Source organism: Xenopus laevis, chromosome 2S (genome assembly GCF_017654675.1).
Source record: "Xenopus laevis strain J_2021 chromosome 2S, Xenopus_laevis_v10.1, whole genome shotgun sequence".
NCBI lineage: Eukaryota > Metazoa > Chordata > Amphibia > Anura > Pipidae > Xenopus > Xenopus laevis.
The window spans coordinates 80,136,310-80,151,507 of record NC_054374.1 but is presented as its reverse complement, the minus strand read 5'-3'; the positions used below and the strand labels follow the sequence as shown (position 1 = coordinate 80,151,507).

The 15,198-nt window shown below is 35.5% G+C and overlaps 1 protein-coding gene across 2 annotated transcripts in view; it reads left to right on the top strand.

The window, feature by feature from the left end:
• The window catches only part of LOC108709590 (CUB and sushi domain-containing protein 2), a 599,445-nt gene that overhangs the window by 66,321 nt on the left and 517,926 nt on the right, over positions 1 to 15,198 (top strand). For both annotated transcript variants that reach the window (XM_018249580.2, XM_041584029.1), the window contains exon 2: positions 6,303 to 6,519. In XM_018249580.2, the coding sequence (XP_018105069.2) occupies positions 6,303 to 6,519 (217 nt within the window). The remainder of the gene's footprint in view (positions 1 to 6,302; positions 6,520 to 15,198) is intronic.

The window sequence follows — 15,198 nt, the reverse complement described above, 5'->3', positions numbered from 1 at the left end:
TGTAGTCGAAGGTCGAAGTAGCCCATTCGATGGTCGAAGTAGCCCAAAAAAAACTTCGAAACTTGAAGTTTTTTAACTTCGAATCCTTCACTCGAAGTTAGTGAATCGGCCCCCACATGTTCAAAAACGGTACACAAAATGTATTTGCATTGCATTCATAACATACCTATAAAGGATACAACCTTAAATGTGTTTTGTCCATAAACAAAATATTTCACATCTCCTGCTGCAAAGTGCATCAATAATCATATGCTTATTTATACACAATATGCAATCACTCAAGATGTGCCTAATCATATAACAAACCCACACCATAAATGTTTGCATATTTTACCCTCATAAAACATTCACAATACACTTATCCATTGATCAGATCACACACTAGCATCATCACTTCACTGGCCTTTTTTAATTATGCAGCATAGAAAATCAGAAAGTGCCTTCTATATTTATCTTATTAACTTGAGTGAAAACATGATTCAACAGGCATAGGGAATATTTATTATTTTTCTTCAGTTAAGTAAAGATTTGTTTAACAGCTCACTTAGGTACAGTAAGGTCTGATTTACTGATTTCACTTTTAAAGGACAGAGTTCAACAACTTTCATTAAATAATTTATTTTAGCTGTATTATTACTTTCCTTTTTAGAAAGTATTTTATGTGTGCCTGGCACACAAAGCACGTCTGAGATAGATTTAGAATGAAACGCGGTGCTTTCTTATGCATCAATCAAGAAAGATCCATTTATTCACACTACATAATATATAAAAATAGTCAGATCAGTATTCCTTTTATAAGATTCCTTTTTCTTTATATTGATGAAAATATAGAATTCTGCTTCCTTCTTCCTTGTTTGTACATTTTTAGATGACTTACTAGAATAATATGTTCAATATAGTGGTCATTTACCTAGACTGTGCCCTAAAAAGCAAGAGCATTAAAGGAGAACTAAACCCCCCACAGCTTCTCTTCTCCACTGCCCCCCACCCTCCCTGCTTTCTCCCCACATAGTGTTTAAAAAGAATATGTGCTTCATCTGGCAACACTGACCTGAGTTCTCCGACTCCAACTGCTCATGCGCCAATGGCCAAAGTGTCAGCTATCACGTCACAAAGATACTGAATCGTCCGAACATGGCACCTCTGAGCTCCGCTGTACTGCTCTGCAAATTTAGGTCTGCGTTGCCAGATGGGGCACATATATTTTTTAAACACTGTGTTGGGAGAAAGCAGGAAGGGGGGCCAGTGGAGAAGGGAATGGGAATTTTAGCAGTAGGGTAGGGTTATCCTTTAAGGGGTGATAAAGTGCATCCCTTAGTGCTCATTCAATGAGTAAGTCCATCAGGTTTGGATAGAGCCAAGGGGATGGGCAAGGGGCAGAAAGTGTTATGCCTACATGACTTCCACCTTTGCCCCTCATGAATACAGTGCTGATGAATGCAGACAGTGCTGTATTCATTGGGGAATGCAGAATTCAACACTCTGTATTGTACCTGCAGAAGGGTAGCACCTGCACCTGTTTTTGCACTTTGCACCCATCTCTGCACATAGTAATTAACCTTTATACATTTCATAATGTAGGATATCTATTGCCAAATACTGTAGTATAACCCTCTCCTTAATTATCATCATCCTAAAAACCAAGAGACTGGCAAGAAATATTGTTTGAATAAAGATAAATCTAACATAACATTCCACAGATCTATCATGTCAGACAGACAGAGGCCCCTTAAGGTGTGAATTAAATTAGCTAATATAATAGGGCTAATAATGCTTGCCTGGGTTCTCTTTAGTGGTTTGAAAAAACTAGTCATTAATCACACACCAAGTGACAGTCACACTCGGTTCTGTACCTATCTCCTACCCTGAGACAGATATTTCAAATTAGGAAACAACTGCACAGAAGATTTTTGTCAGATTTTGTGCATCAAACTTTATCTTTTAATGCAACAGAACAAGAAGATTTTGTGGGATGCTGCAAAATCTGATTCTCTGTGCTCGTTCTTGTCTCCGTGTCTGCATGCAACAGTCAGTGTATTTCATTGAGCAACAAAACTTTAGCAGGCTTCACTAGTGATCGGCGAATTTGTCCCGTTTCGCTTTGCCACAAAACTTGCGAAAAATTTGTGAAATGGCGTCTAAATTGTTGCCGGCATCAGAACCGTCGCCAGCGTCAAAATCGAAAATTCTCAGGCGAAAATTCGCCCTTTAATGAATTTGCCCTATTGAATCCAATGTATTCCGCATCATAAAAAAGTCATAAAATAATGTCCATTGACTTCAGTGAAATGTTGTGCAAAAACAATTGCAAGGAAAAAAGCCTCTCCACAATGTATTTCATGGATTTTTGCCATCTCACACATTTCCCCATAGTTTTTTAAACCTTTCAGCGAAACCGGACTTTTGTTAAAAATTCTTTACTGAATGATTAAATATTATATTATTTTTAAAAATATATTGCAGAATTTTCGGAATAAATATGAGGGTTCAAATGAATAACAAGAGCATTCATTAAAGATTATTGGAGAAAATATCTTGGCTGCAGTTGTTCTGACTTAAGGTTACTGTTCAGTATTTAAATTGATTTAAAATACTCCTGGTTTAATTAGAATTCTGTTTGCAGAACTAGACCGATTTAACTAAACAATACAATTGTGTTTAAAGGAGAAGTAAACCAAAAGCCCCCCTAAACTTGCAGGCATCCCCTCTCCCTCCCTTCCTGCCTTCTCAGCCAGATATTATGTTGAAACTTATAATGGTAAATCACTTTCAGAAAATAGGCAGGAGAAATAATGTAGATAGAGATGTGATCAAGCTTTTAATTTTGGAGAGGTAATGCAGCTTTATTTATATTGTTTTATACCGATATACATATATATGTTTATTTCATACAAGAAATTAGCTTTCCATTGTTTATTAAATACAAAAGCTAATATTTCACATTTCCTAAGTGATTGTATAGTGTTATGAAAGGAGAACAAATATATAAGTAAAGTTGATCTAAGAAATAAACATGGCGTGGAAGTGGCTTGTAGCATTTTTGGTGAAATGCTCAAATTCGTAGGGATATCTCTGACTGCAACCTCATTTGTTTGATGCATTAGCAGAGATCATAACAACATTTTTTGGATTGATTTCCATCACAGCAAGTTTACAATGCTGTTCTCTTGTGTACTCAGGGATTCTGTAATGGTGACAACCTAGGTCACAGAAAAGGCAATATTTATTTGAACTATTTATACAGTACTGCCCTAAAAACAGCAATGCACATGAAAATGGTCTATAATATATCAAACCTATTATTCAGAATGCTCGGGACCTGTGGTTTTCCGGATAATGGATATTTCCGTAATTTGGATATTTATACCTTAAGTCGAATAAAGAATCATCCAAACATTAAATAAACTCAATAGGCTGGTTGTGCTTCCAATAAGGATACATTATATCTTAGTTTGGATCAAGTACAAGCTCCTGTTTAATTATTACAGAGAAAAAGGAAATAATTTTTAAACAATTTGGATTATTTGGATAAAATGAAGTCTATGGCAGATGGCCTTTCTGTAATTCAGAGCTTTTTGGATAATGTGTTTCCGTATAGCAGACCCCATACCTGTACTATGATTCACTGTATACATGTGGAAAAAACATTGATGTGCCCAGACCACTGAAGACAAGGAATAACATTAACAGGGAATAAGAAGTCATGGGGTTCAAGAGATACACATTATAGAAGATTTAAGTGCAGTGTGAAAAGTGCAATTTTGGATGCAAATCACCATGTTTTTTTTACTTTGAATGCAGCATTTTTTCACAAAATAACAGAACTATTGAATGTGCTAGATAGACTTGCCACCAGTGTGTCAAAATGCACAGAATTAAAAAAAAATGTACAGAATAAAAAGTAGTTTTGTTGTAGAAAATTGTTGGCATTGGGTTTTTATAATATCTGCTTTTTTGCATCTGAACGATGTCTGAGTTTAATTCTTAAAGCACAATTACATTGCATATTGTAACATAGTAATATAGTAAGTTAGGTTGAAAAAAGACATACGTGTACGTCCATCAAGTTCAACCTTTTAACTTATTTTAACCTGCCTAACTGCTGGTTGAAGCCTCTCTAATTTGCCTCTGAGGGGGAAAAATTGTGATTGTGCGGTTGGAACCTTCTTCAGGATCAGGATTTCAAGGCCTTTAAGTTCAGCAGGAAGGAGATCCCCCCTGTTCCACTATATTGACTGCATAATCCACCCTGTAAGATGGTGCCTGGGGTCTATTATGTGGAGCTCTGTGTTTTTGTACATGCTGGGCATCAAGCTATGACTACAGCCCATTATACCTTTCCCCATAGTGTTCCCAGTACTCATTATTAGATTTTCATTCAGCTGAGGCACTTTCCAGCTATTGACTTAACAGGGTAATATCATTGTATGTGAACATTTATGGGAATGTTTGGTAGAGCCAAAGACCCAGCAGGTTTTTCAGAACTTAGGTCCCAGTTCAGGCACAATAAAGTCTTTTTTGTGTCTAAGCTGTATGAGACTAACAACCTGAAGCTAACTCAATGAAATCAAGTGAATTTCTTTCTACATAAGATTTTAACCAGTTATCATAAAAATGTTTGTGTTCAGAAAGTAAAAAAAAATAAGCATTTTACAACTGTATTTTGAGGCACATTTATCAAGGGTCGAATTTCAAATTCATGTGAGTTTTTTTAAACTCCCATAAACTCCCATGAACTCGAAATCTGACCAATAGAAATTTAACCAAAAAAAATTGATAAAAATTGGGTGGAGAGAATCAACCCGGAAACTCGAATCGATTTTGATTCAGATTTCAAAAAACGCTGAAAAAAAACTTGAATGTCAGGAAGGCTGAAAACAACTCCAAATTAATCCCTGGAGCATTTTTTAGGTGGCGAATAATCAAATTCAAGTTCTTAAATGACCAGTATGATAAATCTCAAAAATCTAATTAAGATTTTTTTGAAAAGTTCGAATCGAATTTGAATAACTCCCTAGTCACATTTGACAGTTTTGAACATAAAAAAAACCTCAAAACCATATAATTTGGAATTCGAATTTTCAATTCGACCCTTGATAAATGTTCCCCTATGTGTCAAATCCTTTAATTTCATTTGTATCAAAATATACAAACAGTAAACAGAAAATGGCTAAGCAATATAACTGTGCTAGTGGGATGCATTGGGCAATTAGATGGTACATTGGGAGTGAACATCTGTGACCCTATGGAATTGCAAGACAGTTACTTTAATGGTTGCCATAGGGCCCGGCACGCAGAGAACTAGCAATCCATCTCACCCCATGTGTAGCTTGCTTAACTGTAGAAGACAGTTGCGGAATGTTAAGTTATATTGCAAGCACAGATGAAGTAAAAGCTTATACTGTACTCGACTGTGTTTCTACTGTTTATTTGCGTGCTATGCATGTGCCAGGTGAAATTTACAGTGAGGGAGACTCAAGTTAAAGTGTAAAATAATCTCAGCATTACTATACACAATTTAATTCAAAATGTTGTGCATTGTATAACGAGGTGCAAAATAAAATAAATAAAGGTATTTGGCTTTTTATGCCATTGGAGAAAAAGTGCATTGTCATTTAAGGGAACAAACACAAAAAATGAGTATTTAAAGGAATTATAATATAATGTATTGGTGCACTGCACAGGAAAAACATGTGTTCTCTTTACACACACAACTTATATAACAACTTATATAAACAATCTGCTGTGTTGCCATGGGGGCAGCCATTCAAACACAGTATACACAGTAGATAACAACAGTCTGCCTTTTCTCCTTTTTCAGCCTTGAATGGCTGCCCCTATGGCTACACAGCAGCCTATCAATATAAACTATAGTAGATTTTCTGAAGCAAACACATCAGTTTTACCAGTGCAGCACAACAGTACATTATATTTTCATTAATTGAAACACTTTTAACGTTTTGGTGTTACTGTTCCTTTAATTATTTTATAAGAAATATTTTGTTTCATTCAACTGTCATTACATGTTAATTAAAAAGGGGTTGATTAATGAACATTGATACTAAATCAGATTCTGTCCTTGTTTTGTCCGGTGAAAAAATTACTTTTAAAGTACTAAGCCACTAAAATGTTTTAGCTGCAAAAAGCATTTAATGCTGATCTGCCTTCTATTGTTGCCTGATATAGTACTGTGATATGCTATATACTGAACATTGCACATTTCTCTTATGCTGTAGTGTTGCAACCCTCTTCTATATTAAAGTGTGCTGAACATCTACTCTGCTACTTTTTTTTTTCTTTAGGGCAGAACTGTAGTTTCAACATGCAAGAGCCAAACGGGACTATAGAAAGTCCAGGATTCCCATATGGATATCCAAATTACGCCAACTGCACATGGATTATTAGCTCAGAAAAGCAGAACCGAATACAGCTTGTGTTCCAATCATTTGCCTTAGAAGAAGACTTTGATGTCCTTTATGTATATGATGGGGAACCTGTAAAGGAAAATCTACGAGCAAGGTAGAGTATCATGTTAGGGATTTACCATTATAAAGGGTTCTGATTTGCCTGAAGATTCGCATCTACTTATTTGTAAGCCATTGAAATGTTTTTTTTAATTAGATTTATGACAAACGTATAATTCTTTACTGATTGATTATAAAAATGTTATATTTTATCTCTGAGATGCTGCATGAAAAAACATAGAATGAATGAATGCAGTATATATAATTTTTCATGCAAATGTATCCACCACAAGCACATTTTTTTCTAGCATTAAAGCTTGCTGTGATTAGTTAATGTCTAGCAGCCAATTAAGGCTAATACTGAAGCTTTAGAAATTAAATGTATTCCCAACATGGGAACAAAGTATATTTTATTTTTAAACCAGTGTCCCACAAACAAGTTCTATTGCTGCAACCTGAAATTTTATCAATAACCCACCATATTGTCACATAAAAGCAAAACATAATCACGTTGGCCATGGCATAAAACATGGCAGTCTCCTGCATTTTTGTCTTTTTCTTTTTAATAATCAAAATGCATTAAATAATAGAATCTGTCAGTCATATTGCCACTATTACATATTAATAGGATATTAAGGAGCTAAAGGACTATGAAAAATAGGAATGCCTCTAAGCATTAGTAAATAGTTTTTTCTTAACATAAGCGTTTACGTTTTTACTTGCCAAATTCTTTATGATCAAATTACTCTGTGCTTAATCTCCAGACAATGAGAGAGATCCTTTTTAAAGGGGGCATATTGTTAATTAATACTGTGAATAATTCAGCATGATAATTCAGCGTGCTTATGCACTGCCTACCAGCAAAGAGTCGATTATTTTATTATTTGATTTGGTCTTATTAAATTGACTCTGAAATGTGGATTAAACGATCATCCTAAACTTTGTGTTTTGGTTCATGAGGCTTTTCACATTACATCCTTAATATTTGTATTCATTCATTGCAGCTCTTAGTGGGACTTCCTTACTAAGTCACAAGAGAAGTACAATATTGGCCAATCAAATATTGCACTGCTGAACATTAAACAATTACCCAACCCCCAAACCAGTCATTTGCAAACGACACTGACATGGTTTAAATGATTTAAATACAAAATAGCAACTTTCTGAATATCAATGTAGCAACAAAATATAAAATAGTTACATTAACAATAACATCCCACATAAACCTTTTTTTGTGTATGTGGGGAATGTTCATAGACTTCTGCTATATATTTTTGGTTTAATATAAACATTGCTATAGATCTTTTCTCATCTTAATAGAAAATATGCAAATAAAAGACATTACAGTCCATTTCCAATGGACCATCTTCAATCCACAGGAGAAAATACAATAAATATATAATGAAGTTGTGATTTTCTAGTTTATTAAGAGATGTCTGGTCTTTGTCAACAGAGAGGGGAGGTATGAAAAAAAACCTGTTTGTGCCAGTTAGAGAAAAAATTGGTGGATTATATTTCTATTTATATGGGCTAAACAGGAACCCAACACATCTAGCAGGTCATGCTTAAATGTGGGTTTGTTGTTTGAAAAGGTTAAATATAATTAACAAAATCTGTAATTTTGAGACAGGCACACTAGACAAAGGCAGAAGCTGTCAGGTTGAGCAGTACAATAAAATGCAAAAATAAAAGTTGTGGAGGCAATATGAGGTGTTTATAGTAAGATTTGGCAGCATGAGGGTAAGGATAACATTTTTCTTTAGGGAAGATACCAGTGAAGGGCTTTCTAGTGGAACACATATAATTATAGCAATTGATCTCATTTTGCGAAGGCTTAGCCTTCCTTCATCTTCATTATTCTCTGCCTATGTTCTGCAGACAGTTCTTTCCCTTGGACTGGCCATGATTTGTGGGTATGCATCAGAGTTGGAGAGATGAGTAAACATGCATACTCGTCATTTTGCTGATATAAGATATTGCCCTGCCTCTTGCTGCCAGAATGTTTTCCAATCCATCACTTAATACTTGGCCACTAGATCTATAATGGTCAGTCATTTATCACACCTCTTACTCTCAGCATAAGCATGGGGGATGAATAAGGGGTATAACGTTTTACAGAGAGTAAATTGTACAGTCTCATTTATTCATCAACTCATCAACCAATCAACTTAAACAGAATGGCGAGGAGACTTGTGTGTTCCTATCTTTTTTGAAGGTTATTTCAGTTTCTAATGGGATGGAAGATCACTGGCTGAAAATATTGTTTGGGTTAATTCTACTCTAGTGAGCATTGGCTGCTTTTATCATGATACTTATTGTAGTGATAGATCCATGGCCATTCCATTCTGATCTCTTGCTACTCCTGCGTGTTTATATTGCTATTTCCAAATCCATAACCTGTTTATTTTCCCATTAGAACAGTATAGCACATGTCCGATTCCTCACACTGAAGAAAAAATATGCAGAGTCTTATGTTTTCCATTTAGAAAATGTAGTTTGGTGATACCTTTTATTGGCTAACTGAATATGATATGATATATTTCAATGATCTAACAGTGTATATATGATGTTTCAAGCCTTTCATTTGTATTTTGCCTGAAGAAGGGGTCTGTGTGCTCCGAAAGCTTGCAATTGTTACTTATTCAGTTAGCCAATAAAAGGTATCACCAAACTACATTTTCTGCATTTTTTCAATGGCTAACACGGTACAACATCTCAAAACTATATTTTCCATTTACATAGCCATTACAAAATGCCCAGCAGCTTTCTTTTCATTAAATTGGCAAGAAACAGAATAGTTCATTTTTATTGCATAAAAAAGGCACATTATGAGTGCATTAAAAAGATGCAGATTTAAAAGTAGCCGCATAACCAAGCGAATCAGCAGCCCAATGTAGGAGGAAATGCATTATGTTAAATATAGTATATTAATACAAATGACATTCTTTGTGAACACTTATGAGTTTTGCTAACAGCAGCTCCATAACTGAGCAATGTAAAAAAAATGTCAGTATCTGGGGAACATGCCAGATCCTATAAAAAGCAGCCAACTTTTTCCCCTGTCAAGAGAATTTCGACAAATATGATTCTTTTTGGGATGTCAGTGGTTGCAGAAAGTTGGTCTCTAGTTGAGACACAAGCCAAACCTTGATGTGTTAACTATGCGGCTTGCTCCAAAATAACCAATAATACTGGAGTAAACTACTCTCGGGTTTGGTCCTGGTCTTATAGGATTTGTGAAAACATATTCATCATGTAATGCTTTTTATGGTTTAAATTACTAGCTTTAAGTAGTTCAGAGGTTTTAAGCATTCCAAATCATTTTTATGAATGATGTAATTTTTGCATACTTCTATTTACTTTTACCACCCAAAGGAACCACATTTTACATCAACCAAGGAAGGTGGTGAAAACGTCTATGTTTCTGAGAGAGGAAGGAATATGGACCCATAAGTGTCCAATGCAATATATGTGTATCCAGGAGTGTTCCTGTAAATATAATACAGGGAACTATCAAAAGTGCTTTAATAGTGACTAAAGGTATCCAAAGTCCACGGGGCTAATAACTTTCTCTAAAACTTTCTTGCAAACAATACAGAAATTTTTCTTTAACTCAACCACTAAGATTTCTAAGCATTTACCAAATTATTAAGGTGTTGCATAACATAAGGAAAACCCAATAGAGAGCATCGGTAGTAATAGTGTTATAGAAGCTATGCAGTACTGAATACAATATAATGATGGATTCTTAGGGGCAGATTTATCAAGGGTCAGATTTCAAATCTGAAAAACTTTGAAATTTGATTTCAAAAAGACCAACCAAAATAAAATCGAAGAGATTTTTTTGGCCGAATAGGTCCTTTTTCGATTGAATAGGTCCGTATTCGGGCAAATTTGAATCGTATGAATCAAAGTAATAGCGCATTCGATTGAATTCAAATCAAAGTTTTTCCATCAATTGACTCCAAATAGATTCTAGGAGGTCCCCCATAGGCTAAAACAGCAATTTGGCAGGTTTTAGATGGCGAATTGTCAAAGAGACAGTACATGATTAATTTCGATATACAATTTTTTTTATTTTTCTCAAATTCAAATCGAATTTGACTATTCCCTAGTCAAAGTACACAAAAAATAGCTCAAAATTCGAATTTTTTGAATTCGAAAATTCAACCTTGACCTTTGATAAATCTGCCCCTTAGATTCACGTGTTAATGTATGTAACAAGTCAGCAAAGTATGCAAAACTAATTCAATCAATAACTAAGGTGCTGTGACAACATAATTCTGGTAGAGGCAATGTCTCAGACCTTATGTTATTTGCATACCAAGCAAACAACATTTTCTGGTATGGACAGTGACTGTGGGAAGTAATATACAGTGGCATTTCAAAGGCTAGCACGTAGCTATAAGGAACTGTTTGCATTTTACTGACATTTCTGAAGCTGCCAAGTGTCTGCTTGTCTAGTGAGAGCATAGCACTTGGTTACACAGTAAGTGCCCTTGAGCAGGGTGTCCTGCCACATCATTGGATTTGTCACTGTGTGAATGCAGAGCAAGCAAAGATAGTTTCTGATAATGAGGTTATAATGCTGCTGCAAGAAGCTTTCAGGCCTGAGGTGCAGATCATTCATTTAAGCTGTCGCTTTGTAATGGTACAATATCTTTCTGCTCTTTTTTTCTCTTCTTCTTCATATGTCTTTCTCCCTCTTTCCCTGCCTCACTGTACTCTTTCAGTAATGTATTCACTTATTTCTTGCAATCCTTGGAGCTTTATGGTGGTGGGGGTTTGGATGAAATAGTTAATAGATAAACTAAAATGTGTCCCTTCACTTAACTTGCTTTGAGTCATTATCCATTGGTCAAGTCTGATTATGCCAGCGTTTGCGAACATTAGACGCTCAAGATGAACCTGAGAAATAAGTTACTTTCCTGCAGTCAGGAACATGTTTTGCAATTTACAACATTTGTCACAATACATCCTGGTTTCAATTTGTCAGAACTTTGAGCAACTGAACTCCATTCAGTTGTATGCGGTGTTAGAATTTAGTGGCAGCTCCCTGAGCTCTATCACCCCTCTGAAACATTAATCCTTAATGCAAGTTAAGATGAGGATTAATTCATTCGATATGCTATTTTCTCAGCTGCAATGAATAGTTCCAGTAAATCTCAAGTCTGAATTTTTTTTATCAAGGGGTAACTTTCATTACTGCTCTGCACCAATACTGATGCTTAGTAAGTGGATCCCTGAATTCAAGATCCCAGTCTCAAAAACTAATAATTGAATGTCTGATCATGAATCATGGACCGTTTTTCTGTTCACCACAAATTTCTAGTCACTAATTGCAATATAAAGCTGTAGTATATCTAAACCTTATAAGATATATATAAGCTTCTATACAATGTAACCTCTTTTAAAGTTTGGGGTTTTTAAACATGTACCAGACATGTGTGAATGCTAATAATTATAAATCAGCATTTTCTTTCAATAAGGCTCAAGTCATTCTGCCATGCTACCACTACAGGATGCTTCATATTACTGTCTGTTCCACTGAACAACTGACTGCTACTTTATAGTGGGGCAGTATATACCAATATTTCAGGAAATTCATGCTTCTGAAAAAAAGCAAAATAATCTGGTCTGTGCATTTTATAAAAGGGAATTGTACAAATTAGGAGATAAGCACACATTTAGCCGCATTTCAGAACAGCTCATTATTATTAAAGATGACTTATAAGGAGGATGTTTGAAATGTTTTCCAGACCGTTTCAGCCTTGTGTTTTCCAGGGAAATCAGTCACATTAGCATCTTAAATGGCAGTGAGGTTTATTCTGGCAACTCTGCATTATTCACCCAAACAGCACAAAAATTATTCTTTTAAAAACACTTTAGTTTTGCTTTACGGGACAGACACAGGTACACAGGTGCACTAATAGTTGTAAAATTGTGCCTGCTGTATATCTTTCCCGTGCCTGTCCCCTATAATAACAATCAGATTGCTGCTCCAAGCCTGTATTTAAAGTATGTTCATTACAATACAGTGCTCTTGATATGCTTTGTGTCCACAAGCACTTCTTTTACCATCTGTCAAATCACTTGTTTTTATAAGGCATGCATGTGGAGGAGGAACTTTATGCATTGGGCGCAAGATCAATAAACTTGACCGGCATTTGTTGTCAGTTGCAAAACAGAAACTGGACACAAAGAGGTTCAGATGACAACATTTCCCAAAAGCTCACCCCACCCATATATTCTTGTTAATCCAGGTGTCTTTCAGAACTTTAAGGGCACTAGGAGCCTGCAACACACTAGGGTTTCCATCCCTTGCTTCTGTCACTAAATTGCTCCTCCCCAAGTTCAAGTACCACTTAAACTTAGATACATCAAGCTTTTCTAAAAGATTATATACTAAAAGTAGAACAAGTAAAATAAGTAAAATGATGTATGGCTGCTCTAGTACTCTACAAGTCAGCATAACGTTAATCTAGTTTTTTTTACTAAAGAAGTATGACATAATGTTGTAAATCATGTTTTGGGCTTCTATACCAGCCCTAGGCAACCACAGCCCTTTAGCAATAAAGATCTATGCCTCCAAAGATGCCCCAGTAGCTCCTAAACTTATTTTCTGCTGATTCACTGTACATACTCTGTGCTGCTGTCACTTACTGAGCTTAGGGACCAATGCACAGCATTATATATGCTTAAGTACCTGCACTCAGATGCGGGGTGCATAGTCGATTTTGGATACACAATCAACTTGGAATAAACGATTTCTGGACCACCACTTCCCTTCATGAAATAGTACTTCTTTATATTACATACACATATTATAAAGATAAAAAGTTATGAGGTAGATAAATTCATTAGGCTTTTCTGAAATGTGATTGCCCCATGTGATTACGGTCATGTATGAAACAGGATATAATTTAATACTGCTTGGTTCCCAATATATATATATATATACACAAACAGTCTATATTACTGGCACTCACGGTATTTTCATAGAGAGTCAAACAGTTGATGTTGTGAAAAAAGTGATCAGGTTTATTAATCCAATATATATATATATATATATATATATATATATATATATATATATATATATATATATATATATATATATATATATATATATATATATATATATATATATATATATATATAAATTGTGGTCGAGTGACTAGGAAAAGGTGGAAAAGAGTCACTCTAGCCTTTAATTTCTCCCCAGGTACTGAGATAGGCTCCAGGAAGGGAGTTATTAAACAGAGAATCAGTGCTCTGTTTAAAGACTTTAGTAGCCAGGGACTCCATTCCACAGATCCAGTCCAGAGATTGGAGCTCACCTTCCACAGGAAAGCTGTCCTGTGGAAAGGCTATTTAAACATAATTGGAATGGGAGAGTGTGTCTCTCAGCAGGGCACAGCAGGTAGGAGACCTGGCTGTGTAAAGAACTCACAGAGGAGCTGGTAGTGCTGCCTGAAGCAGAAAGTGACCAGGACCGTGAGTGGGTCAAGTTGGTGAGTCGGGCTACAAAAGTGAAGGAAGCCAGAAAGCTGAACTCTTTAACAGGACAGAGTCCTATGAGTACAGGGGTGAGCCAAACAATACTGCTTTGTTGTGCTGGTCGTCCACAAGGGGCCCAGTCTAGTCAGGGACTGCTTCAAAGTGTGAAGTTAGTGCCCAGTGGGCAAGGTTTTTATTTTATGATTTATGTTTGTTTGCTACAATGTTCACCCCTGTGCAAAATTGACTGTTTAAAAGTGGAAAATAAACCCGTGTTTTCCTTGAAGAAGCCTGTGTCCCTGTCTTTCTGCTCCTTTGTCCTATGCTGCCTGCCCACCATTGACTAATTCCCCCCAAAAGTTACTTGTTCAAGCCGCCAGCTTGCCTATATATATATATATATATATATATATATATATATATATATATATATATATATATATATATATACAGTATATATAATTTCCAATAAGTATCCACACTCCAAGGCTGCTGCAAATGGAGGGGTGCACGGTAATTTTTGTATGTATCAATTATCTGCAGACCAGCACTCCCTTTAAAAACGTAATAATTTATTGTTGCATAGTATCAAATACCCAACGTTTCGGTCCACTTTTGGACCGAAACGTTGGCTATTTGATACTGTGAAACAATAAATTATTACATTTTTAAAGGGAGTGCTGGTCTGCAGATAATTGATATATATATATATATAGAGAGAGAGTAAGGGACGCACACCCTAGGCAAAATAAAAACTTGGGTGCCAGTCTAGAAAAAATTCGATAAGCAATGCAGGATGACGGCACACCAAGAAGTTACAGCAACACAAACGTTTTGAAGATAAAAAAGGAGGTTTATTGGACTGAACCAACGTTTCAGTTCCTCACAGGAACTTTCATCAGGGAGTGATCACTCCCTGATGAAAGTTCCTGTGAGGAACTGAAACGTTGGTTCAGTCCAATAAACCTCCTTTTTTATCTTCAAAAACGTTTGTGTTGCTGTAACTTCTTGGTGTGCCGTCATCCTGCATTGCTTATATATATATATATATATATATATATATATATATATATATATATATATATATATATATATATATATATACATGCTTGATTAGTAAATAATTCAGAATATTGGTACATGGCAGCTCAGAAACCAACACAATTAGCATTAAAATGTAATAATAATGTAATAATCAGCCCTGTAGCATCAGCTTATATGACAGGCCAACCTC